The following is a 27,371-nucleotide window of genomic DNA, read 5'->3' as shown; positions in this document are numbered from 1 at the left end:
TGTAACCGCGGACGAATTTGGTTGTAAAATCAGGAAGCTTCTAGGAATGGAGTCAGGTGCGGACGAACTTGACTTTAATAATCAGGGAGCCGCAGGAAGGTGAAACGTCGTGGACGAACCTGATGTGAAATCAGAGAGCCACTGGGTTGGAGAAGTTTTCTTGTATGAGTGAAACGTGCGAAGTTACCAATATTACCTAAGAGAGTGGCTAATGTTAACCGAGCTCGCGGATTCTGTAGGGTTAACTTATGATTCGAAAGGGAACTTGAGTCCGATCTCACTGAATGTAACCAACTCTATACTAACGTGACTCTGCGCGTGACTGTATAGCTCTGAATCACCAAGGATGGAAACCAAAGTGTTTATATAATCACCGTGCCACTCTCGCACTCCTAGCCGCCATCTAGCTGGCCGGGCTCATGCTCCCCGTTACTTGTATACGATAACCGAAAGGATTTTGGGGCGTTTTCTCTTCCCAGACGCGAGCTCGAGGAATGGTTTGCGAGCGGCATATAGGAAAAATTCTTCATACGTAACATAATCCTAACGTGAATATCAAGCATCGCACTAGTGCCTTTGTAAAACTTTAACTGCAAGGATAATCGCATCGCGTAGTTGCAAGCAAACATGTAGAACATATTGTTGGTGATCATACAAATTGCATATTTGGCATCGTCATTTATTTTAAGTATTCGTAAGGATATAATAATTTCTTTTTACAATTGGTGGATGGAAAACATCATATCGAAATTTAGGAACAATTAATCTGGCTGACATGTCATTAAAAAATATAACAGTCTTGCTGCATTCATTGTATTCGGAAGTAGTCGGAAATTGGTTCTTGGTAAACACACACTCTTGAACATTAACTCATACAAACGTGTGCCTTTTTAGATGCAAAGGCACATTATTGTTGCTCATCACCAGACAGCTTCTATGTTTATTAAATCACTTATTTACACATCTATAATGTTTAAGTCATTATTGATAGGACACTTCAACTAATTTCGATGATTATCGATTTCATTACACACAAGTCTTCTTGTTTCTCCTTCCTCTTTTCGCGCCATTAAGAGTAAAAAGTTAGAACAGATGTGTGATTCCCTCGAACAAGTAGAAATGGTGGCATATCGCGTGTTAGAGTCTCTAGCCAGGCCATATAGAGGGGTGCTGATACAGCACCTTTTCGAGGCATTGGCAATGTCCTGGAAAAATGCAATCTGCGATAAGCATGTCCAATTAAAAACACCCTTTTCACTTACATAACAACTAAATTGGCTTCCATCGAATGTTCCAGTAACAATTCTCGTAAACGTAAATGCCTATTCGTTTTCTCTTTCATAGCAATTAGTTCGGAGTCTTTAATGATATCTGAAATTTCGAAAAAAAAGTATAGGTAAAGACACAGTAGGGGTAACTTGTTCCGTAGTACGATTTAAATAGAAATACCGTCGTCTGTTGCTTTTGGGTCGTCCGTTTGTTGAAAAGTTGCTATCAGCGAATCAAAGAAGCTTTTCGTACTATCCTGTGCTGGTTTCGAAATGTCTGGTATAACTTTCAAAGCGGAGTAATCTATCCGGAATTTTGACAAAAGACTCGCCATGCTAGAAACGCAATCACAGTATTAACCATTTATCTTACCCACCTCTGAAACTCCAGATACATATTCGTAACTCACTTTCTCTGTTCGTATTCTAATTCAGAATTCTTATTCGCCAGTGCGAAAACCCTTAATTTACTATTGGACCAATTGTGCCTTGTACTAATAATGTATGGCAATAGAAGGGTTAAACCACCATCATCGTATAGCCACCATACATCGATCGTGCCCTTCTTCTGTTTCCGCTGAAATTTCGTTACGACGTTAAGTATATCTTTCGCTATGGGTATGATATTCTGTCGAGTTTCGCGCTGGTCCTCCGCTGTTGGATTAGGGTACTCGTTGATCATTTTTGAGCGCCTCGGGGCTGGACTGCCCGGAATTGAGATATCTGACGTGCTGCTAGCTACGCAAGCAAAGTATTTCATTATCGATCATCGCTTATTACACCAGATATGTAAAAGAATGTCTCCAGCTCTTTGCAAACCTTGGCTAAGCTGAGAGAAACTTTGATTCCCTGGTATGGAAGCTGGCACATTCTTTTTCTGGTCATCAACATCTCCCATGACCGCACTGTAATCCAAACCTTCGCTTATTCGTAGAAGTGCTACCGCTATGTGCATGTCCAAGGCTTTGCTGCACAAATAACAAGTACCGCGCATGGTTAATTCATACAGAATTGAAGTATTTCACTTCGAGCTATGTGTAAATACGCACTGCATCACGTTAAAGTACATGTTCAGATTTTCCCGCGGGCATATCGCCCAGTCTTGCTTGTAGCCCATTAGCAGAATGTTGGGTCTCATCTTCCCCAAGCCGGCAGCTTGCAGGAGAGACGTAGCACCGTCTTGAAATTTCGCGCCATCCACCAAAGAATAGAATGCTTTGATTTTATGGGTTCTAAACCAGGAAGTACATTTGGTGATCATGGAGTGGCGCGTTTTGTACGATATCGGCGTCTGAAGCACCAAAACGAGGAATAACGTCAAACATCGTAGAACAAACGCGGCGCTACCAAGTAGTTGAATTGTATTTGAGTACCTCCATAATATGACCGCAAATAAATAAACTATTATTTTTCGTGATGTGGTGCGCGAAGTCGACGAGCGCCGATCTTGCGTTTGGTGCACCAGTGAGTACCAACAGCTGAGGTCTGTAATTTTTAACGTGCTCTTCGACTCTATCTAATTGTTGGACAGCAGTTAAGGCACTATTGTACGTTTGGGCTTGCGTGGTCGAACCCCAGTTCACATCTGCAAAATAACGCGACTATTATACATCTTACACCGAGGTGTCTGGTTTACATATTATTACCTGGCTTCCTATACGAGACCACTAGGTAAAGTGCTAAAACTACGCATAAAGTGATCAGGGCTGTCCACCATGAGATCAGGAACATCACAGAAACGCACAGAATAGCACCGGCAAGGCTTAGCCACATATTATAATACTGGAACGAAGGAAAGTACAAGTGATTACAGCGTCGTCTCAGAATGAGCGGTTATTTCATCCAAGAGCGTTACCTTAAACGTTGGTCGCCAACCGATCGGCTTAGCCAGTGAAGCATGGAAGGTACTAAAGTTAATGAGGGTGTAGGCCGCCAGAAAGAAGTTTGAGATCAATGGAGCTATGGCATTCAATTCTCCTAAAACGGAAACCACGTTAACAACATTTTTTACTGCGATATATTTAATGTATTATTGTTTAAATCAATTCTGGAGCACTGTGATGTTTACCGATTAAAATGAAACCAACAGCGATAACAAACGTAAGGAAATATCCACGAATTGGTTCTTTGTCTTTTTCACCACTGAACCACGCTATTCCAGGGTAGAGCTCGTCAAGACAGAGTGCTTGGAATACTTTTGGCGCGGAAACCAATGATGCTAAGGCACTGGATAGTGTGGCTGCAAAACACCCGGCATATATAACTGGTCCAAACGCGGAGACCAATTCGATCACCTGATGAATTCAATTTTATTAGACAATTATATGACTCAGCCATGTACTTATCCCATTTCTTACAAAGTATCACAATACCTGGAAACTATTGTGGCTGCCGTAAGGACAGTTGCCTGTGCAGTTAAATTTCGTGCCATACAGGCTCCAAATTATTTGGCTGGAATGTTCTGCAGCAATAGTTGTGCTTTCCGTTGACTCGTTACTCGCGTTGTTGAAAGTAGACAGGGCGGAGTACGAGTTATTGAAGACGTTCCATAGATCATTAACATCGCCGGACGCGTCTCTTATAACCGTCCCTCCTACCATAAATGCCATGAAAATGTACGAGATTGTTGTCAGCAGAATCGCTAGCAATGTTCCCTTGGGAATAGCTGTTTGTGGATCCTATCGAAGAAAGTACAAAGGAAAATTTAGCGAGCAAAGTGATCTAGAGGCTTATTCTGCTATTTCACAAATATCTAGTCACACTTTTTATGCGATCGTTTGGATTTAATCTTAACAATTACGATATTGCGGGAGTATTCCCTATAGACGGAAGGACTAAATCACCTTCAAGTCACCGGATATATTCGCACCTGCCAGGATACCTGTTGCCGCTGGGAAAAAGATAGCCAAGACTGAAAAAAAATTATGTTGCACCCCTTCGCTGTATCTATAGTCCGGATAAAAGTTCTCCTTCAGCAGATCGCCTGCGAGCAGAAGAGAGAAGAGATTCTATTAAAAGAGCGTTCCGTCATTTCCTATTCATTGAAAACGACATATGCAGCTTACTTCTAGAAGCCTCAGGCATGACAAATGCAAGAATTTGGGCCTTGAATGCTTCAAGAATCTTGGAACATTAAAATCGTTAACTACTCTACACGAAATCTGCGGAGAATATAACAGCATCTACTTGCATTCGAGACTGACGTCTTTGCTAAGTAAATCGTACGCTCGTCAAACATTACCATTGTATCCTATAAATCCTTTGGCCTTCTCTTCGTCGTCTTTGGGACCGATAAAAGTGCCGATCATGAAGTCGACGATCGCTACCAGCAGAATCACGAGTAGACCGATCTGGGCCTTTGCCTCCCATTCCAATCCGATCATCACGATCAGCAGAAGCAGAACGATAGTGACGCAGCCTGTTGGAAGACGACGATGAAAGTATCTCGCAACGAAGAATACACCAGCTCGTTCATACCTATGATTCTGATGTCCGTGTTGTCGCAGTCGACGATGCAGACACCGTTCGCTTTCAGACAATCCACCATGCTCTCGCAGAATCCGACGACGTACATGGCACAGGCGACCGCGTTCGCCAAAGAGAATATCAGTCCTATGGCCCCGCCGAACTCTGGGCCCAGTGATCTCGAAATCATGTAATACGTGCCACCTGCGGGGAACGTTCAATTAATCTAATCACAGAGACAGACCTGTGAATCGATCGATGGACAAAAGCTCGCCGTCGCGGTGCGTGATTGTTGCTTGAATTTGAGGAAGCATTATTTACCTCCTTTGATGAGCCCGTTCGTGCTAATCGCCGACATCGATAGCGACGTTATAGTGGTCACGGCTGTCGTTGTGAATATTAATAAAATAGCTTCTCCTAAAAGCACGGAGGGAACAGAGTTGCAGAATGAACGGAGGAAGGGAACTTACAAGGGAACATCCCGAACCCGGAAATTCAAAAAGTCCTGAAACTTCGCGAAAGGAACTTCCTCCTGATTACAACGAAATTTTTATTTGCCCCCCAAATTCACTCGAAGGGGATGAAATTAACCCCGGAAAATTCGACTATTTCCCGATTTTCTGTTATAACTCGCGAACTGTAAGAGATAGAAAAGAAGCTTCAAGACAAAAGTTACTTCTTTCAATTAAATCTATCATTCGGTAAAAAAAAAATGATTTTACAGTTCACGAGTTACAGCACAAAATGGGAAACAACCGGATTTTCAGGAGTCAATTACACCCCCCTAGAACGAATTTGGGCAGCAAACAAAAATACCGTTGTAATCGGGAGGCATTTCCTTTCATATTCACGAAGTTTCAGAATTTTTTGAATTTCCATATTCGCGATGTTCCCTTGTTAGCCGAGACTGACCGGCTACTGATATAATTACCTATACCCGCTTGAGCGACGACCCAGGAGAGCCGCAGGAAGAGCATCACGCCCCAAATGTTGAGGAGACATCTCAGCAGGACACCTTGGATCCATCCAAACTTAATCCCGGACGTCGGCGGCTTTACGTGCGCTATGGGCAACGTGTGCGAACCTGGGCCCTAGGACAGCAAGAGGAATCATAATTTACATCGTCGGCCGTCGTGTACTTTTAGAGAACCTTGCCGCCTCGGTGACTTTCGTTGATTAATTCGAAAGGAATACAATTCGGTGACTCCGTCGACGCCTATCTAGACCATTCGAGTTCAGACTAAATCCATTGTCCTACATACTCGCCGCGGCTAATGGAGTTTCTATTGCACCGCTGTGGATAAATCGTGCTAGCCCAAGTTAGCGCGAATAAACAAGTATTTATAGAATTAAACAGCAGAACGCGTCGAGAGATCCGTAGATCTCTGTACGTGAGCGTTACGCGTAAATTGAGATTTAGAGGTGGTTATCGGCATTGAAGGTGATTCGTCTAGAGGAAGGGTCGCCAGTCGACCAATGAAGACTAACGATTTACGTAACAATGCCTCACATGTCGTACATTACACGTCGCCCAATGTTGATATAGACTTTTTCGGAATTCACCGCGAAAATCGTGGCGACGATCGCGACCGGATCGCGCGACACATTCACTCCGTAATTAAATCTCGTGGGAAAGTACTTTCCTCCTCGTAACGAGAAAAGAGCGCCGGCCTTCGACCCGCGGAGCCCCAAATCTCCAGCAGAATGCAGTCGAAGTGAGAGCCAACGGGATAGGAAACGGATGCCCGGAAAAATCGGTCAGAATTTGGATCCGTGGATGGTTAAACAGGCGAAGCAAACTTTCGAGAATACTGGCTGTAATATTTTCAGAGCGAAGCTGCACGCTTAAGCGAGCCTCGGGGAATTAGCTTCGAGCTCCTCGAAATGCGCGTGGATCTTGATGAAGGAAATATTTCTAGAAGCCCTGGAAATGAACGACTGGGTAAACAATAATTGGATCGCTCGCCTGCTCCAGGTGTCACGGCGATGTCATCGAGATTAGGCGTAAAGGAATCATTGATGAAATCTCGATAATGTCAAGGCCGATGTTCCTTATAAACGACTTTCTTTGGAATGACAGTTCCGATTACCTTCCGGAAGGAGCGTTCGTTTTTCTTGTTCGAAGAATGGGAACACGACCATCAGCTAGTTCAAGGGTACCTTCTCAACTAGCTTATAGCTCTTACAGAGACGATTATTTCATCCCATTATTTCCCGTTATATCCTCGAATATCGTGCCTTGGACGCCGGTATAATTGTAAAATTATTCTTACGCATGTGCGCGGTGCCAATCTCGCGGCAGCCTGCCTCCCGCGAAAAAAGAATCATCCCGGGACCGTTTCTCGAGTGCTCCAACTAAATCAATAAACATCGATCATCCTAAACCTCTGAACTTTCGATTTTTCATTCATACGAATCATGGAAGGCGAAAGCAATTTCGCTTCCTATCAATTTCACCATCCGCGAGGAAACTCGCCCATCGCTCGCGTGTCGTGTTTCGTAGCTCTGTTACGTCCGATAAATAATTAACGTTGTTGCATCTCGTACGCTCCTGGAACTAACGAGGGAAATTTCTTAGATCTCCTCGATATCTTGTTTCAGTCACGACGAGTGTATTAGGAGCTCGAGAGAAATGGCCACTTAAAAGGCCCCTGCCTTTTTCGTCCTCTCCGTCTTTTGCAACAAGTGCAACGGGAAAGAATAGGCTCCCTCGAGATTCTCGCTCGCTGCTGTAGATCGTCCATCGGATGCGATCCACGAACGCACGTAAGTGCATGGGACGCGTAAGTGAATTACGAGCGAGTTGCATCGAAGAAAAGAACGACAAAGAAGGAAGTGCTCCACGTGCACTGTTACATGCACTCGTGGGTACAGACACGTTCGCAGAATACGTGGTATAATAGTCAAATAATAACAAACGCTTATCCCCCGGCTCGTAATGTATTCGGAGCACGCATTTTGCTGGTCCTATTGACACTCTCGTTAACCAATGCGTGCCGTACAATTCGGATTTGCGGCTGATATTTAAATTTTCTAGCACTCGCACTTCCGTCGTCCACATTAGTTGTTTGATTGATCAATCTTCATTATCGTCTATGCCTAGCTGCAGCCAGTGCTTGGTGAATATCTGTCAGCCACCGAGTCGAAATACCATTTCAGCTTCTGGGAAATTAAAATCTCGGCGCAGGGCTGGCAGAAGTTTCGCGTTAAGTGGCTGGGCGCGTGAAGGATCAAGAGTGCAGTTCCGACGAATCGAAATTGCCAGTGTAATTCACAATTCGCAGCTAGCCCAGAATGCAGCTCTACTCGCACAGTTTCTCGAATAAATATACCAATGGGTGAGACAGTCTTGTGGCATTTATGATCATTTTAAGCGATGCTTTAATTGCCCGAACGTGGGGGGTCTCGGCATTAACCTGCTGCAAAGTGCAAACCGTGAAGGTTGTATGCCTCCGCGTGCATTTTCCAACATTCGTGCAACGGATCCTGATGGAGCATCATAGTCGGTGCTATAATAATTATTTTCAGTAGTAGGATAAATAGTTGATCTTAATGATTGCGGTTTTCAATCAATTCGACTTTGCGATTCCAACGTATTTGCAACTTGTGCAAAAGCATCGTTATGGCACGTTATCTCTATCAATCCTCGGCTCCTATAGCATAAAAAACTTCTTTCGAGTTCTCACGAAACAGTGACAGGCTTGCCTCTCAGAAAATGTTCGAATGCAACGAAGCGCTGCACTGTAATCTAACAAATTGAAAGCTTCCCTTTGCAACTTTCTTCTCGAGCACAAACCAATTCCTCTGAGTTACCTTGAGTTAGTAATAGTTACCTCCAAGTCACCCTGTATATCCGTGAAATTGAACGGTGATAAGGAAAATCTTTTACAGATAGATCCAATGACTCGCGTCGAGGTGATCGCGGGGCAACCGAGCGAGTCGAAAGAATCGTATCCAAAGTTTATTTTGGTTGAATTATCGTTAGGTTCGGGTCGGGGTCAATTTTGTTGATAGATTTAAGTCATTACTGTCCTACGTTCTGCCGGACATGTATTTCGGTCTATCAATCGTTTTATCTAGGCTTATATTTATTTAAAATCGCCGTGGGACTTTCAAAAAACTGTGATTCATGAAAACGTTTCGTAATAATTGACAGTTGCCATTGGATGGAAATAAGAAGGGTTGAGATAGAGGTTTCTTTAGTTAACTTTTATTTAACTTTGGTTAAATATGTTGGACCTCAGAAATATAAATTAGGAAACAATTCCAGGCGACTCGTGGGTGAACAATTTCAGTACATTCATGTGTTATAGTTTAGCATCCCCTCTGTATAATTAAATACCCCTCTAGTTATTGATTCTATTACTAATTCGTTAAACGCAATACTTAATTCTCGGATCGTTCATTCGCTGTCTGTAGAGAGTATCGAAGCGGGTTCGTTTAGATTAATTTATTTCAATTCTAACTTGGGCATTATTCGTAAGGGCGACTCATATCTCGAAGGAACACGCGTAGAGAATCTTCTCTCGAAGGGGGGCGAAAGTATTTGATCCAAGAATGTCTCGAACACTGAACCGTCTGCAGGCAACCGTAAAATATTCGCAGGATAGACAAAGCTGATGTGCAACAAATGTCAAATTTATCTGAAAATCTAAAAGCCCGTTTTCTGGAGGGTAAACAGGTTCCTAGATTTACTTAAATTTAATTGATTTTTCTAAAATGGGGGTGGTTAAATTTCAAATTTATTTGAAAATCTAAAAGCCTGTTTTCTAGAGGGTAAACAGGCTCCCAGATTTACTCAAATTTAATTGATTTCTCTAAAATGGGGGTGGTCAAATTTCAAATTTATCTGAAAATCTAAAAGCCTGCTTTCTGGAGGGTAAACAGGTTCCTAGATTTACTTAAATTTAATTTGTTTCTATAAAATGGGGGTGGTAAAATTTCAAATTTACCTGAAAATCTAAAAGCCTGCTTTCTGGAGGATAAACAGGCTCCCAGATTTACTCAAATTTAATTGATTTCTCTAAAATGGGGGTGGTCAAATTTCAAATTTATCTGAAAATCTAAGGCCTGTTGATTTACTTAAATTTAAACATCATCACAAAAACATGTCAAGAAATCTCGCGAGATAAAATATTGTTTATATAATTGCACGTTTGTAGTAGCAGACAAGAAGCTATTAATTTACATCGCGGAAGGAATTATCGAAGAAAAATGAAAGAAGTGACGATTAAAAATAACATTTTATTGTCACCCAGAATGAAGCGCTTGCAATAAATGAAATAGGGTATGAATATTAGCATTTCTCTCGCTAATTATAGGATTTTTAAAAATGATGAGCCTTTATGCTTAAATATTTGAGTTGAGCACGACTCAAAGGCTTCCTAGCATATTTTTAGAAGTATACTTAGGTATTCACGAATTGCAAAAACCCAATATGAATGCACAGTAACCGTCACTACCAAGCTCTAACGTGTTCCCAAGAAATCGAGGAAAAGAAAATACAATTTGCTTTCGCCTAAGCGCGGCAATTAAGCGACTCGAACTATCTTCTCCCAATACTCGTTGCGTGATCGTTGAAGCACTTTCCTGAAGCATTAACTACCGATATATAATTGAAAAAAAGTCGACCGTGCTGTGTGTGTAGCCTTCCCAGAAAGAATGTTTATACCTACTATTACACACCGCGCGTATAGCTGCGTTTGCTACACGTGTTTAATTTTAGATTGCAGTAATTGGCGAGGAAGGGTCGTAGATAAGGGGCGAGGATCTAAGAAATGGGTGAATGTCAATGTACACGACTCGTTGTCGCGGATGTTGCTCTGAGATAAGCTATTCCTTTACCACCAAGGAACTCCACCTTATAGTAATTCACGTCACTCATTCAACCCTTAACTATATACATACCATACTCGACATCAGTGCCGTCTTATCGTTTTCGGGGGCACTGAGGCGAGCTCCATACGAGTTCCTCTAAATTATTCCAAATTAAATAGAATCAAAAATACCGCGCTAACACGCGAAGTGAATAAGTATTAAAACAATTAAATAAATAAGATTAAACCTGGGGTCCATTCCACGAAAAAAGAGCCACATCTTAAAACCTAAATTTTGGTGCATTCGTTATTTTCTTTCCGCCACAGTTGGAGGGCCCATTCCCAATTTTTTCCTAGCTTTTATAATCCTATTTATTTTAAATGTTTCAATTTTTCAGGAGCCCCCGAGTTACGGGGCCCTGAGGCGACTGCCTCCTTCGCCTCAGGATTAAGACGGCACTGCTCGACATGCTTCCACTACCCTTTCTTAAAAGCAATTTTGAAACCCAGACCAATATTTGAGTGTCGCTTAAACACTCGCTGGACTCCTAGAACTCGCCTAAAAGGGACACGCGTGGAGAAATCGCGCATCGGAAGGGCAGCGCAGCTGGAAAAGAATGCCAAGCATATAGCACCGCGTAGCATCGTGACCGTAATGAGTACAACTACCGGCGCATTATAAAACAAAGAAATAGTGGTGCTATTAATGGTCAAGTATCATCATCCTTACCTTGTTAAGCAGAGTGGGATTGTGAAGCTCGTCCAAGGATGGCCTATGAGCAGCTTGGATGCTCATAATGTTCCTGTAATTGTCCAGTCTAGGCAGCGCCTCCCTGGTCAGGTGCCTGAGGGACTTTTTCGTCTCTTGCTCGCCAAGCAGAGTGGCGCGGCCCTCAAGACTATCCACGCGATTCACGTGGAACCTCGTCCTTCTCAGGGGATTCAACTCCACCGTCTCGGAATCAACATCCCCGCTTATCCCGTTTTCGTGAGCCATCTCTCCTCGCACGCCCTTCTATTTTATTCGCGACCCCTCTGCTCTTTCTTGGTGTTCGCAGCTCCGCGCAACTGGGTAGCAGCTACCAACGCTGACTTGTTGCGCTTCTTTTGTGGGAACTGCCGCCGCACTGCGGACGATCAAGGAATCGATCGATCTTCTCCGTGAATTCGACGATTTATTGATTCAGCCTCGATCTGGAGATCCCTGTTAACAATCGTCGCACCGTCAAGGATGCTGGGTTTACGCGATGCCGGACTATTCCGCGGGACATGGGCGACTATAAAAGGCTCTCTCTTCAAGTACCTTCAAGTATTATTTTAGCTCTTCGCTTATTCCTCGCGACGCGCGTGGCTCGACTAATAATCGATTTCAAATTGACTCGACGGAGCTGCATATAAGGAAGCTTGTACTGGTTGCATCCCCTACGATCGGTCTCTGTTGGAGAAGATCGTCGCCCGATGCCCTTGGTTCTCGAGTTACAATTAATTAACAACTGCCGCGTAGGCTTGCCAATTATGAAATTACCCTTGTTTACAACACTACACATAATTACTGGCTCCCGACGGGTTAATGCATGAGTGATCTAGTTATCGAATTAATCGCCTCTTGCCACGCCGTGAAAAAGCGAAGTTCCCTCGGTGAACGAGAGAAACTTTATTTCGACTTGCGCGAGTATTCGCGACGTGAAAGACGAACGCAGAGATTAAGATTTCAGTTATTATTTAAAATTTAAAGGACAGCCTCGAGACGTTTTCGATTAAACGTTGACGATTGCGCAGAGTAATTTGGCAGGTAATTTGAAAGCTTGTACGAACGGTAACTGTTATTGTTCCGGCTAGAAGTGCAGCTTCCTTGTTATTCTTACGTCGATAAATGCGCATTTACAGTTGGGTAAATACGTAAAAACGTCCGGAAAGCAGCGCCGCGAGATAACCTTTCGAATAAACCTTTGCGTAACAACTGACACACCGAAATCAGTGCAGAATCTGGCAAAACGCGTTCGCAGCAGCAAATTTCTATTAAGCGGTAATTAAGGTTTTAAAAAAGTTCAACTATGCTGTGTATTGATTTTAATTAAGACTCGGGCAAATTAAGCTTAAACCGTACGCAAAGAACAGTTCAGAATCGCGCTGTAAACAAATCAATCGAATGCAGTTCCGATGAGGATTCTTTGCTAAATCATCAGGAACTCACTGTAGCCGTGCACTATTGTACGATTGCAAAGCAAGTATTACTAATTTGTTAGAAATGGCGACGTATTTATTTTCCCGGTACTTTGGGACTGAACGAACGCATCTATTACCGACGCATACCGTTGCTGAACCACCCATAAGAAGGAAAGAAATTTCTCTATACTCTGCATATTAAGAAATATAACGAACAATGTTTTCTAGCTGGAGCGCTTCCAGCCAGAAGTGAAGCAAGTCAATAAAACCCCGATAATAATAAATTCATCTCGCACGGGCAGGGAGGAAGAAAGCTATGACAACCGTAGAACTGAAACGGCCGGAAGCAAATTGCCAAACGGGGTCGTTTTAAATGTACTACGCCTCTGTACAGAAAGACACGAAGATCCAACGTCGTAGGATCAACTGCCCGAATGGTGGGAAAAAGCACGCATTTCGAAAAGTAACGGCGCTGTCAGCGGCGCAGCCGGCTCATCCTGGGCGCCGGCCTTCGCTGCGAATACAATACAGACTAACAATTTTGGTCGCATTATCCCCGGCCGAGGGTCGGGACCGGTGCACGCGGTCCTTCCACGCGCGTCTTATTCAATAAAGGAGCCGCCATCGATTTCAATTCAAGAAGCAGAGAAGCAAGTATCGCGTCCTTCACCTTTCCTCTCAGCCGCGCAAAATGGTCCTCTCGAATGGAGCCGGGTTATCTGTCAGGTGTCCAGTTCCCCCATAACCTCGCGCCATGAATATTCACGCCTTCGAGCTGTTCACATCTGTCTGCGGGATCCGGCCGGCTGTTTCAAACTTCGATGCTTTCCGAAAACGCGAACAACTGCATCTCGGACAGCATGGAGGGATGCCGGCTGCGTTCTCGTCTCGTCTCGTTTTCCACGCTCGAGCTACGAGGCTCCTATCACCCCCTTCTTTCTCTCTCTCTCTCTCTCTCTTTCACTGGCTTCTCGTGCACTGCGAAAGAATTTTGAACCGGTGCACGTTAGGTACGCGGCTCGCAAGCACGTGCAACGTCTGTCATACGGTGGCTCGTGCGATCTCAGGGGCTCGCCACTTTTACGATGCGTCCGACCGATACAAGACCCCGACTCCTACTGACGGCAGCACGTCGCACGAATCCCCCTTTAACTTCAATGCTGGAGCGTGCGTGCACGCACACAGCTGCACTCGCCTCGGTGCGTGCACGCGCGCTCCTGCAGCCACACAGGAGCGATGGCTTTAAGTCGCGTTCGATTCTCTTGGAGCTCAGAGCACCTGGCGACACCAGTGCTGAATTAACCAGTAGGCACAGTAAGCACGTGCTTAGGAGAAAGGGGCGGATCCAGAGAGGGGCGATAGCCCCCCCTCCAAAAAAAAAGTAATAAAATAGAAAAAGATTGACATTGTGTATGATTCTGTATGAATAATTCATGTGAATTTAATTATTTAGGCTATAGCATCAGATAGAGATATTCACATGTAAATTACAAGCAAATTTTAAATCTTGTAAAAGAAGGTTAAAAAATTTACTCATGTATTTTTACATATTTCGCCTCCTACGAGAAAGACTCCTGAATCCACCTCTGGAATTATAGAATTTTTCTGAATTTTAAAATCTAACTGTTGTTACAAACACTTTTTAGTCAATTTATCGGAATTGCGTAAGAGGTAGTACGTTGCGTTGAAGTGATCACCCTGTATAAGGGGGCCTCATAATCTTTTAAGTGCTTAGGGCCTGTAAAGGTCTTAATCCGGGCCTGGACGATGTAGTCGAATCACTTTGAATATTATTGGGATCTGCAGAGCCGTTTTAACAGCATTGTAGGCTCTGGGGCAAATCAATGCAGCGGGGCCCCTGCCCATCCATGGGAATAAAAATGTTTTGTATTTAGAGGCCCCTACTATCATGGGGTCCTTGGCGACTGTTCAGGGTGCCCATGCCTAAAGACGGCACTTGGGATCTGGAATATGTTCAAATTCGCGGGGTACTGGCAGTCTTCATTAGTGTATGAAGATTTTGAAAGGATGCAGAATAGTGGTTGAAGTTTGTAAAGAGGCGGGTTAGATACCTATCGCTACCTTGCATACATACATCGGCGTGTTCGATGCACACTTGTTATCACACGCACACAGTCTCGTGCAGTGACGGCTCGTAGCATTCTCTGAACCTGTGACTTCGTTGAGGATACTGTTTTGGGTTGGGATTAATTCTTATTGCAAGTAAGAATCACACTTTTTAATTTTTGAATTTCAAATTTATGAGATCGCGGAGCGATTCTTACAAAATTTACAGCCACTGTTTCATATTAATTATAAATATATCCTAATTTAAATAAATGAATTAAACCAGCGACTCTACTACTGTGGCCTTTTCTAATAACATTTCAATGCATAAAGGATACTTTACAAAGCCAGACGCACATTTTGTGAATTGTTTTATTTTATTCTCTTTTAAAGTGTACCAGCTCTATGTACATCAACGAAATTGTATACAATTTTTAATGATTTTATCAAAAATACAGTTCTAAGTAATTGTTTCTCAATTTAATGCAGAACCTGCGGAATTTTGCTAAAACAAAGCAAACAGAACTGCACGTTCTTTTAACCCATTGAACGCAACTCTTAGCACGTTAGATTAACACGTGAAATTAGGATATTTAATTATACAATTATTATTTTACTATAATGTCCAAATGCTTATTCATTAAGCTTAATTATTGCTGAAACCGCTGAACACAAGTTCAATCGCGGCCTGCACATCGCCATTGGTGAACTGCAATGCCTGAATATTCAACGTGTCATCTTGCAGCCCCATTTCGTGCATTTGTGCCAACTGTCTTTGCAAATCCGTGAATTGCGGTAAAACGGGCGGTAGGATTGGCGGCAGTGTGTCATCACTGATCAGACCCGGTGTTGCCGCAGAAGCTTGTTGCATAGCTTGCATGAACATCTCTGTGGTTATCACCCCCGAATTTGCACTGCTTGCTGAGGTAGACGAAGGAGAATTGGAAAGGGGAAAGCTCCTAGCTCTTGCTCTAGAAACTGCTGCGGCAAGTTGCGCAGCAGTGATCGTAGTATTCGATGAATTAGTGGATAAATTCGGAGGTTGCGTCGAGTCTGAAGACTGAGAAGAATCTCCTGCCATTTCCTCGTCGTCGCTCAGATTATCTAAACTATAAGAATAGGCAGTCGGTTGTGAGTTGGACAGCGAATTGTTGGAACCAGCAGTCGCGTTATTGTGTGCCTCTTCGTGAACAGCAGCAGCTATATTTTGTGCCGCTTCTACCAGGACAGGATGCGCCTCTGCGAACCTACCCATACAGGCGATGTACGCATTAATTTTACATAAATACAGCACGAACAAGTGCGCAAAGTGAAATTCACCTTCTGACGGTATCCACATCCGTAAAGTGGGCCATTAAGTCAGGATTTTGCAAGATGGCAATCGCTACAGTATCTTCGTGCAACCCAGGAGACGATGAAATAATATTGTCTATGACTTCTGGTCTTTTCCCTAAACGCTGCGATCGATAATTACGCGTTATGAAGCATTTCAGACGTTACAAGAAATTAATTTAATACTTACATTCAGTGCGCTTCGAAGCGCGGGATTCTCTTTGAACGACTTAAACGCAGACGCGAGCTGCAAGATATTATCCTCGGATATATATTTAGGCAGCGAAGACGTGTCTGATTCCCTTTTCTTCAAGACGTGCACCATCGCGCCGCTTTTCAAGCCACAAGATTCCAGGGTTAATTCATCTTCCAGAATGCATCCACAGTAGACCAATTCTAAAACGAAAAGAACAGGTCTTCTTGTCAGTGTAATTTAACAACTGCTTCGTTGAAAAGTATTTATATTAGAAACTTCGAAGATTCTATGTAAAAAGAACAAAGAGTCGGAACAAAGAGAAATGTCATCTTACCAAACGATTCCTTCGATAGGTTAACTTTCCCAGCCGTCTCGCATTTCAGGTCCTCAACTTTAGTTTTAAAATTCACATCGTTCAGCTTAATTGTGGTCAATGTCTGAGGGTCTATACGTATGCCTAAGATTAATTCTGAAGCCATTATTTTCAGTGAGTAATGTTTGAATACATAAATGTATTTCCGAATGGATGCACTTGAATTTCAAGAAATCATTCAGTAAACATGACGCAGTTTACCGCCTTTCTCCTACCACTATTTTCTTCTCATTTCCGTATTGTCCTACAGCTATATGCCCGGGAAATTTTCTAATTCATCGAAAACAAAGCTATCCGCGTTATATTATTTCAATCGTATTATTTTACATGAACTTTCAACGATGCAACGTAAACCTCGGGTAAAATGGCGATTATTGTAAGAGCCTGTTGGTTCCACCTGTCAGGAATTATATAAGATCATTATCAATCATAAAATCGTCAATTCATTACTTTCATATGTATAACAGATTGTTAATAATCTTCTATATCGAGATAAAAATTGTGAAAATACAAAATTGTAGGCAACATTTCAAATGTGCATTGCCTCGATAAACGATGTCTCGATAGATTTACTGTATTCGATATGTATCGATACAAAACGTAACTCCAGCGGTATGATGGACAGGTTCAGGGATATGTTTGTCATAATCTCCGATAGCTGACATTCAAATAATTCTCTCATTATGTTGTGCCATATACAACTATGATATGACATAAAAACACGCAGAGATGCAAGACATTTGCGAAAATATTCGTACAGCGATTGAACATGGACGTACCGATATAATTAGGTCCCTTTTAGATGCGTGTACGTGTAACGAATTTTACGTTAAAACAGTGCCGCTTCTTCATGATTTATCACGTAGTATTATGCTACAATATTACATGTTTATAAAGCAGAGGGGGAAAATTAATCCTTTTTGTGACAGGTGAAAATGGTAATACAGCCGAAGGAATAACGAAAGAAAAGATTCTAAATCAACCACTTTTGGAGGAGGGTACTTTCCTTTCGTATGCTTCCAAGGTAACGTGTACATTGCGAATTATAAGAATGGTACGCGAGAGTATATTGCAAAGAGTGCAGTTTGTTCATCAATTTATATGAAAAATCTAGACCAATCAGCCAGACATTGTGCGAACATTATTAAGCTGTGGCGCTAATCCAGCCATTCAAAATACCAACGGGCATAATGCTGTAGATGTTGCATCGAGCGACGTAATCAGACGCACTTACATAGAAGAATTACTAAGAGCGACTGCTGGGTCAGAGTATGTAACATTATCTCTCACATTTACACTAGCATTATACAGTGGCGGATTTAAAAAAAAAGGCCCAGGTAGCAAACATTGACGGGCCCATTTTTTCGGAAAATGAAGAGGTAGTTTACTAAAAGGGGGTAAATGTACAGAAGAGTATACAAAAAAGTGCTTGGATAAAGTAATAATTTATTTTTAAAGACTGGGCCTTAGGGGGGGCCTTTCGAGCAGGGGCCCAGATGGCAACTGCTCATCGCCCTGTTAAAACCGCCACTGACAATATAGTAGCTAATACTTTCACATATATGTTGATGATGCATCATTATTTAAAGGATAGACAGAGTATTGCAGTTACTAGATGCAGGATTAAACGTAAACTCATGGGACTCCCATGGTAGTAAAAATACACCTTTACATTGGGCGGCCTGTTATGGAAACAAAGATATTGTCATATGTTTAATTGGTAAGTCTTAAAAACATGCTTTTAGGCAATAACTGTACCTGTTACTACATAACACGAATATGCAACTTTCATACAGACAGAGGGGCAGATGTAAATGCTGTAAATGGTTGCGGTGCTACACCACTGCACGATGCGGTAAATCGTGGGGATGTTGCTATTTGTCAAGAACTACTACAAGCGGGTGCAAATCCTCTTATACGAGCAACTAAAGGGTATTTAAATAATACGATTGTATTATAATAATGAATGTTTCAACATAATTTAAGGAGATTGTTTGCAGAACTTTTGCAGGGAAAACGCCATATGATCTTTCCAGAGGGAAGCAACCTCTGTACTTGTTTCTTCAAAGATTTCTATCAAACTTTGTATCGAACGAGAGTGAAGCGATGCATAGCCCGACCGCATCATTTACGGAAGGAAACTTCTGCCAAAAAAGCATTTCAAGTAACATGAGCCAGCTTTCTATCGAATCTACTAAATCATTAGATCCGGTGTACGATGTACCTTTGCGTGAATCAGGCAAAGATAGTCCGAGTAAAACTGCGGAGAAGGATGGGATTTATAGTTTACTTTGGCCACAGCCAAAAACCATCGTCGAACTGAAAACATTTTCTGCGCCTTTCATTGCTGGGAAAGAACTTTTTATATCTATAATACAGGTATAGCCGTTTAAAATAACTAGCACAGTCATAATTGTGTGATTTGCATTTCCTTTATATATTTCGCTGTTACACAGGGTAGCGAATCTATACACAGAATACTAGACGTTTGGGAAATTAGTAGAACTCACTTATTAGAGTTGGGTCACGATGTAAAAATTGGCGAAGTCCATCCTAGCTCTGGCAAATTACTTAACGACAACAGGATCGAATGTATAGTGAATAAAAAGTTATTTAATAAACCTGATGGGTACCAATTGCATATTTCGCAAAACGCTATCAAAGTTGGTGCCGGGAGCCTGGCTGGATTACATTACGCAGTCTGTACGTTTGTACAAATTCTGCGATTGAGCAAAAATCATAGATCAGAAGCATGCGAAATCGAACCTGTTTTCATAAAAGATGAACCGAGATTCACGCATCGTGGTATATTATTAGACATCTCGCCTAGGGGGCGAATACCCACTTTAGAATATTTACTACATATGATCGATTTATGGTCGTCCTTTAAAATATCCCACCTGCATCTGTATTCGAGACTTACTCCGAATTGTGATTGGCAACTCTGCTATTCGAAATCGGAAATGGTTACCCTTGACCGTTACTGCAGGTTTGTACTGCAGGTATTTTTATCTACGCTTAATTCCATGTCTGCAGAACGTTATTACTTTCTTTCAGAGACCGACATTTAGATTTAGTCCCGACTTTGGACGTCGATTCCAATGTAGGTCAGCATCATCTATCACAAATGTGGCCTATATTCCAAGAATTACTGGCAGTTTTTCCAAGTCTAAGTTACGTTCACGTCGGACCGAGATTGGCTAGTTTACTCGTTCACGCAGACAATTTCGATTTGAATTTGTCAATTAACGAAACTATTGAAACAGACATGTCGGAAGTATTTAAATCGTACTCTTGTCTTCAAGAACTGTGGCACATTTTAAACTTAAGCTCAAGTACAACTTTGTTGCTCTGTTCGAATGGTTTACATTCCAAAGCAGAATTCCATAATATACCCAACAACATTATTCTCGTCGAATACGGGTTTCAGGTAAACATAGTCTTTATTTCCCCAGTTTGTTAAAATCAAGATTTAGTTGGTAACTGTTACGCAAATGGTCTTTCATATTATTTATGACACAGGCGGATTATGATTTTTCCGAGTGGACAGAAGCATTTAGAATAGCAGGCGGTAATGTTTTACCTAGCTCTGGGACAGCAAGCTATAATAGTTTAGCGGGGTGTCCAGCATCGACTTATGCAAATACAAAGAACGCGATAAAAACATCGCTTGAGCAGGATTCAGTAGGTATAGTTGTAGCGCATTGGTCTGGGAGCCATCACCTCACCCCACACCCCTTTGCTTGGATTGGATATTTAATAGCAGCGGGATTATCATGGAATCCAGCCAGTGAAATAGAAGTGGGGGTTGACGACAATTACGAGATATCGGAAGTATTTGGATCGAGGTAATACATTTACGAAATACCTTCAACTGTAAAACGCGGAATAAGAAAATGTTACTTTTACAGGCAAAAATGTGTTACAAAATTGTTGGACATTCATGTTTTCCAAGATTCGGAGTATAAGATTGGAAACGCGATATTAGAATTGGGGCGTTTAGACACTTTAGTGCTTACTTTAAGTAAAAACCAGGGGGCAAAGGATTTACAGCAAATCCCTGATAATCGTGGATCAACGTTGTACAGATTATTAACAGACCCGGACAATGTAAATTTGGAGTATCTTTCGGCCGATTTGTTCGCAGTAAGTGTACAGTTCTAACGTAAATATAATTTCGAATTAAGCACAGAAGGGGAATAATATTTGCGACTTTACTTAACAGAAAGTAACGAAGCAAGTTAAACGCATTTCGCATTCACTGTACGAATGTAATTTATCATCGAAATTTTCGTCGATGGAAATTCAGGAGCTACAATTAACCGCTGACTTAATGTTAACGGCATGCAAAATCGGAAGAACGTTAATTGGCGTCGGTGTGAATCCTAATAGCAACATGGGTCTGGCGGTTATTAACTTAGGAGTGTGTAATCTGCCACCTACATTTAGAACTGATGTAGCAAATAAAATGTTGGCTCACATAGAGCAATACAAGGGTTCGTGGTTACAAAGGCATTTACCTCAGGGTCTTCAAAGCTCTTTACTAGTCTTGACTAGTGCTTTACATAGGTTTGTGCCAGAAACATAATTTTACCTTGAATTTTTAAGACACAACAGATTTTTCATATTTATATATACACATATATAACAAAACTATCAGTTCCTGCTGCACAAGACTGCAGGTACGCGCTGTGCTGAAAGCAACTATCCATAGAGCTTATGAATGTTCCTTTAAGAGGATACTCGTTCGTACACGTTAACACAATAATGCTGTCTCACTTGTTTTACATACAATTTCAGTTGCTCTTCCGGATTAAACATCTCACGTTACAGTGATATTTAATACTAATATGTAGGCGATACTAAGGGAACATTCTCAAGGTCTGATGAAAACTTTACAGAAAAGTATTGTTTATGCCAATTTATAACATGAAAAGTGATAATTACAAGTATAGAATTAGGTTTATTAAATACAGATGTATTTAGTTATTACATATATACATATGTGTTTCATTCTTTACAACAGTAACTATACAAGATTTTTGCGATAGAATTGGTATCAAAATTTATGTACAAAAGTATTTTAATACTAAATGTTTCTGAAACAATATAATTTTTTAACATTATGAGTCCTCTATGATTGATGACTTAGATTAGTATTCTTATTATATTAAATTAAATAATTGAACACATTAGTCAGATTAGTATATTTTTTCAAGTAATGATGAAATACCTAGAGTATTGCTAAGTTTTCCACGAAACAGCATTTGTAGCGCTAATCATACGAATGTGATATTAATTTCCATTAACGACATGCGATACATTTTGACAGTACCTTTAAATTTTTTTATACTCTTACGATACTTTTGAACAGCAAGACTTTAATTCGTATGAAAATATGTAAAATTGTAACAGTTTAAAAAAAAATTGAACACATGCAATCCGAAGGCATAGAACATTGTTTACTAATGCTGAATAAATACTTTGATGAATAAATGCTACAGAGTATGGCTTAGTCGCTTATTTGTACATTATTGTTGTGTATAAGATTATTCTGAGTCTGTTCGTTCCATCCGCCCATTTCTAAATCCTGCTTGTGTTGTATTTCATTCTCAAGAGCCTTAAGTCTATAAAACTCATTAATTTCAAACTGATACTTTGGAGCCGTGATACCGAAAAAACTTGCCAAACATTCACCTAAGTAATCACAGCCGTCCAATATTTTACCACCGATAGATGCTGTTTGATACCAAGTCCACGGTAGCCAATCGAGTGTCTTCTGTTGTTCCCATTCGTTCAATTTTTGGCATAGCATGTATCGAAATCATTTAATTAGAAATCGTCGAGGAAGTTATCGCGATGCGTGAAGATTATAAACAAAACTTAACTGGGTCTATTTGAGTTACTGTTTTATTCATTTCTGGGGCATCCGTTTCATCCTCGGAATATTCTTCCCAATCGCCGTCCGAAAAATGTAATACTCGCTTTAGTCGTCTCTTTGGCTTAAGGTCCTAAAATTGTTTCAAATGTACAAAGACTCGAAAGTACACTCCTTCAATTAACATACTTCTGTGACAGATGCACTACTGTCGTTTAAAATAACGTCAGATAACTCGCAAACTTCATCTTTTTCCGGAACCATGATTGGTGCTTCGATTTCTTCCAATATTCTTTGTAATTATAAGAAATCAAAGACTCTGACAGATCGCATGTGTAATGTCGACCAAAACACCGTGCAACTTTCGTCACTGGCAGTATGACTAGTATGAGTCACTCCAACACCATTGATAATTAAATTAAAGAGTGTTTTAACATGTGTTCGGAATAAAATCATAGATTAAATATTTACTATAAGGCGTAGTAAGTTCCAAATGCACCCACGTTCATTTCTTGTAAGAACGAACTCTGCGCACGCGCGTCTGCGTTCAAGGTATTCGAACAAAGCATTGACAATACTCTCATCAACGAGAATCAACTAAATCATTATATAATTTTCTTATCTTTTACATACGTAATATATAACTACACATGCAAGTTCTTCAATATTGATCGAATACTCCATCGATAATTTAGTTGAAACATACTTACCAACAATGTCGCTTCGAGTCAACATTTTCTAATACGCACAATATACACTTCTGCGTATAAGCATTCGTCGAGTTTAACATCGATAATTTAAGATCAGTATTAAGAAAGTAGTGTTGCAGAACTATCGATCTCCCAGTAGTATATGATTCATGATACCCGAAATGCAACACCTGTCGCTTTGGTTATAGGTATACTTACCATTGCTTTTGAACTTCGCCAATACGCAGTTCCCAAAGTGGCATCCCAATCGTCGATGACAATTGATGTGAAACGGTAGAAGAACAGTATGGAAGAAGGAGGAGAAGCAGAAAAGGAAAGGAAAGGGAATGTTATGGTGTAAAATGGATGCGGAGGTTTCGAGGCAGCAACGAACAAGGTTCATCGATAAGACGAAGAGCACGCAGCCGGCTGCGTTTTGTGGCTCATTGTCAGTTCTACGAGGAATGACGGTTCGGGCCTGAGGTTTGCGCCTGGTCACCGTGGTGACGGGTTGCTCAATCGCGGTACTTATTCCTCTCGCTTTTCTTTCGTTTACTTTAACTGTACCGCCGCAGATGTTGTTCAAGTGACTTTTTCTTTTTATTCGCTAATTTCACGATGGGACGGACGCTCGTCTGTTTGCGATACTTTCTCATCGGTGGTGCTATCGTCGTCGGCGTAAGTGCATACATATTTGCTCCTCTGCGACGGGTTCAGGCGTAGGTAACATAACTATACGATTAAGCATCGTAGTTAAAAGTGAATTCGTTGTATTCTAACGCACTGGAATTGCACAACGCGTTGCATTCTTTTTCGGCTCGGGTCTTCGACTTTCGTTTGGTTGTTCTATTATTAAGAATACAGCCGTGCGTCGGTGACCAGTTTCTGATTTGTCGCAGAATTGGACGCCCGCCAGTTTACTCTATCGTGCTAGCGCGTCGTTCTTTCGAAAACGCGATGTTCCGGTTTTTCAAACACCTTCACCTCTCTTCCGTTGTTGGTTTATTAATTTCATTCCGATCCGATGGCTTTCTAGCGCGATTTTACGTTTGATCGGCGGTGCCATGTTGTTGCCTTTATCAATAGTCTTTATTGTTGTCGTCATTGATTAATATCGTTATCAATGGAGGTCTTATCGAAGAGTAAGGAGGCAGTAACGTCTACGATTTCTTGAAACAGTAGACTCATTTATTCTGATTTTATGTGATTCATGAATTTAGCAATTTGCTTTTGTTAAACCTCGTATCAATTAAAGTTAAATCTTATAATAATCACTATTATAAATAGCGCCAATTATGTAACACGTTTTAGCAACCGTTTTAGCAATCAGGTACTTATAAACTTCGTTAGAATAGACAACTCCCTTATTGTTTATCCATCGTATCGATACCACACGTGCAACAAAAAATATTCGTGATATCATAACTGTACACTATCTTGGTCACGATAACAACCGCGTAAAGGTGCAGGTCGATGGGACACAACGTTGATGCAACTCGTGTACAATTATTCGAACAGATTGCGATAAAACAACCGCAGCCAAAAAATAGATATCAAAGATAAAACGTGTGCAAACAGGATCGGTAATGGATATTATCGAAGTGTGCCAAGGATGATATATTATGGCGAAAACCAATTACGAAAAGTGATCATTAGTGAGAAGATAAATGCAATTGGTGACACCAATGGTTTAAGTTCGAACCGGCGATCGTTAACGCGAAACGCTGACGGTGAAGCAGAAGTTATTTCGAAATCCTCTGTTACACCATCTTTTAAAATCCCTCACTTCACTGAATACGGAAAATGCAGAGATTAGATACAACCGATCCTCGCTTATCGTACATGTTAGCGCACGTTATCAGCCGGGAATATAATTGTCTCCGAAAGATGACGGGAAACTTTTCTTTTTCACAGGTATGCGGCGTTATAGAGAGCATTTGCGCCGGCTATTTTATATACCAATTGTATGAATATTCACCCCTCACTCCCAGTAATGTATGCGGCTCAGCGATAACATTGCTAGTGATGGGCCTGGTGGCAGCTATGATAGGCTGGTGTATCTGGCAATTCCTAGATTTTTCAAATACCGGTCAAGTTATAAGTGTAAGGAATATTACATCGCTATCCTTTACCAATCACGCCGATAGTCAGGGCCGGATTTGTGTACAGGTTAAGTAGGCAGGGTTGCCAGGCGTACTGGATAAATGGCGGCGTGTTGGCCTATATGACGTCATACGGTGTAGGAGAAGGGGAATACTTACATTTGGTTGGTGGCGTCGTGACGTCATGCCAACGCCAAGCCAATCCAAGCGAAGTGACGTCATATATGCCAGTACGTGTACTGGATCGTCTGGCAACCCTGTAAAAGTCGGCTGCAGCCTAGGGCGGCAAATTTTGGGGAGCGACAAATTTTGAGCGATAGAAATTTGGAATGGTTTAAACACAAAGGCTTGAGGAGATTTTAAAAAGAATTCACTTCTTTTTCATATAACAAATTAGAAATAACTTATATGTGTGTTGCCATATAGAATTAATTTTAATAAATTGAGATTAAAATATTTGATGATATTTCGCGGAAAGGGCGGCAGATACTTGTTAGCCTAGGATCGCCAAATCTCCAAATCCGTCCCTGCCGATAGTAAGAATTGAAGAGTCTTTGTAGAAAACACTGTAAGTTCCAAAATTAAGAAAAAATAGTATAGAATTTGATTTTTGGCACTTACAATGTTTTCGACACGGACTATTCAATTACGTTCGACGAGGAGGTCTTTCAAATCGAGTAAACTTAATTTATTTAGAAGCATAACATACAGTTTCCTTTTCTACCAAATTACAACAGAATAACATGTGGTCTTGCATTTAGTTTTCCGTAGTGCTAATAATCGTGACGGTGGTCAACACGGGTGCTGGGATTTGGGCCCTTGTCAGGCACGAGCAAGTGGATCTGTTACCAATCGCTCATCTCGAACAAGCGTTCAGTCTTGCTGTGTCGGATGAGAAACCTCTCTGGGATCGTATGCACTCGAAGGTAAATTTAAGAAGTCGTTTATTAATTTCTAACATCGTCACTGATAAAGATATGCATTTCTTCTTTAGTTACACTGCTGCGGGATAAATGGACCAGCCGATTACCGTGGCCAAGATGCGATCCCCTGGTCTTGTTGCGATACGTCGTCGATTTCAAATTCCAGCGACTCTAAAGGCGCGTGCACCACGATGTACGCGAGAGGTTGCCAACACGTAGTAATAAATCGCAATAGATCGATCCTCCTTCACATTTTCCTACTCGCATTGTGCACAGTATTATTGCAGGTGAGTTTCCGATCCATTGGTCGACGGAAACGTGCTCGGAGCTTTTATTATTGTACCATGTTTAGATCGGTTTCATAATGTGCATGTCATGCTACACGAGGTCATCTCGGGAGAGGATGGAAAGAAGAAAAGACTTGATGATCGCCGCGCAAGCATTCGCGCGAGCGTCCAAAGATTTAGGAGCGAACGACAATTTCCTCAGTTCCGAAGCAAAACATCTTAAAGCATCCACGGATGTATGACGAATGCTTGACGAGCTCTATAGCTTGAAGATTATTTACAGTGTAAAATAAATTAATATTTGAAACATAACCAAACATTAATCTCTAATATAGTGCCGTAAACACTTATTTCCTACTTTACGTGTATTTACGTGTGTAATGAGAATATGAACGAAAACAAAGCAGTTATTATTAATGTATACAAGTTTGTACGATTATACCACGCACAGAATAAATATTTGTGATATGGTGCTTTACTTAGAATTTCCCCTATCCTTATGTAATTCTCGCTATCTCTATAAGAGAATTTTATTCCATAGGTTTCATTTGCATACGAATCTCCTGAAGTTAAAATATATTTTTTATTCACAGCAAGACCTTTATACGCTTCTTAAAAAAGCCTCACAATCGTATTAAACATAACCTGAATATCGACATTTTTATTACTCTACGCGTAAAGTCGAGCGATGCATCCTACAGAGTATAGAGCTTCCTCGATTGACCGATTCAAAAGGAAACCAGCTTTCATGGAGAAGGAAAAGGAGACAGAATCAATGAGCGGTTAGAATTTGATTGTTCTGATATTTC

At 41.3% G+C, this 27,371-nt stretch overlaps 5 protein-coding genes across 5 annotated transcripts; 2 read left to right on the top strand and 3 right to left on the bottom strand.

Annotated features, from left to right (window-relative positions):
- Nucleotides 1-663: 663 nt before the first annotated feature.
- Nucleotides 664-13,872, bottom strand: Ncc69 (sodium chloride cotransporter 69). The gene is made up of 18 exons (XM_076807504.1): nucleotides 13,386-13,872; nucleotides 11,280-11,753; nucleotides 5,665-5,824; nucleotides 5,055-5,150; nucleotides 4,746-4,937; nucleotides 4,510-4,686; nucleotides 4,112-4,251; nucleotides 3,641-3,946; nucleotides 3,337-3,562; nucleotides 3,124-3,245; nucleotides 2,915-3,050; nucleotides 2,642-2,853; nucleotides 2,318-2,559; nucleotides 2,088-2,236; nucleotides 1,679-2,006; nucleotides 1,450-1,604; nucleotides 1,263-1,371; nucleotides 664-1,205 (listed from the first exon to the last, which is right to left on the bottom strand). The coding sequence occupies exons 2-18, from the start codon at nucleotides 11,544-11,546 to the stop codon at nucleotides 1,070-1,072; spliced, it is 3,153 nt and encodes a 1,050-aa protein (XP_076663619.1). The 5' UTR covers nucleotides 11,547-11,753; nucleotides 13,386-13,872; the 3' UTR covers nucleotides 664-1,069.
- A 1,268-nt stretch (nucleotides 13,873-15,140) lies between these two features.
- LOC143366432 (ubiquitin-like protein 7) lies at nucleotides 15,141-16,999 on the bottom strand. The gene is made up of 4 exons (XM_076807521.1): nucleotides 16,645-16,999; nucleotides 16,305-16,510; nucleotides 16,103-16,239; nucleotides 15,141-16,029 (listed from the first exon to the last, which is right to left on the bottom strand). The coding sequence occupies exons 1-4, from the start codon at nucleotides 16,787-16,789 to the stop codon at nucleotides 15,429-15,431; spliced, it is 1,089 nt and encodes a 362-aa protein (XP_076663636.1). The 5' UTR covers nucleotides 16,790-16,999; the 3' UTR covers nucleotides 15,141-15,428.
- Nucleotides 17,000-17,275: 276 nt separating this feature from the next.
- Nucleotides 17,276-22,198, top strand: LOC143366423 (uncharacterized). Its single transcript, XM_076807505.1, has 11 exons — nucleotides 17,276-17,491; nucleotides 17,613-17,707; nucleotides 17,798-17,952; nucleotides 18,273-18,403; nucleotides 18,480-18,615; nucleotides 18,684-19,062; nucleotides 19,140-19,672; nucleotides 19,741-20,113; nucleotides 20,206-20,531; nucleotides 20,595-20,829; nucleotides 20,909-22,198. The coding sequence occupies exons 1-11, from the start codon at nucleotides 17,413-17,415 to the stop codon at nucleotides 21,269-21,271; spliced, it is 2,805 nt and encodes a 934-aa protein (XP_076663620.1). The 5' UTR covers nucleotides 17,276-17,412; the 3' UTR covers nucleotides 21,272-22,198.
- Nucleotides 21,665-23,081, bottom strand: LOC143366440 (protein FAM177A1). The gene is made up of 3 exons (XM_076807540.1): nucleotides 22,751-23,081; nucleotides 22,572-22,694; nucleotides 21,665-22,462 (listed from the first exon to the last, which is right to left on the bottom strand). The coding sequence occupies exons 1-3, from the start codon at nucleotides 22,823-22,825 to the stop codon at nucleotides 22,196-22,198; spliced, it is 465 nt and encodes a 154-aa protein (XP_076663655.1). The 5' UTR covers nucleotides 22,826-23,081; the 3' UTR covers nucleotides 21,665-22,195.
- A 426-nt stretch (nucleotides 23,082-23,507) lies between these two features.
- On the top strand, nucleotides 23,508-27,032 carry LOC143366436 (uncharacterized). The gene is made up of 5 exons (XM_076807531.1): nucleotides 23,508-23,928; nucleotides 25,165-25,353; nucleotides 26,114-26,278; nucleotides 26,347-26,562; nucleotides 26,628-27,032. Exons 1-5 carry the CDS (start codon nucleotides 23,869-23,871, stop codon nucleotides 26,802-26,804), a joined length of 807 nt encoding a protein of 268 aa, XP_076663646.1. The 5' UTR covers nucleotides 23,508-23,868; the 3' UTR covers nucleotides 26,805-27,032.
- Nucleotides 27,033-27,371: the final 339 nt, after the last annotated feature.

The sequence above is a fragment of the Andrena cerasifolii genome, chromosome 2 (genome assembly GCF_050908995.1).
Source record: "Andrena cerasifolii isolate SP2316 chromosome 2, iyAndCera1_principal, whole genome shotgun sequence".
NCBI lineage: Eukaryota > Metazoa > Arthropoda > Insecta > Hymenoptera > Andrenidae > Andrena > Andrena cerasifolii.
Note: the sequence above shows the minus strand (reverse complement) of the source record. Positions and strands in the feature narration are given on the sequence as shown.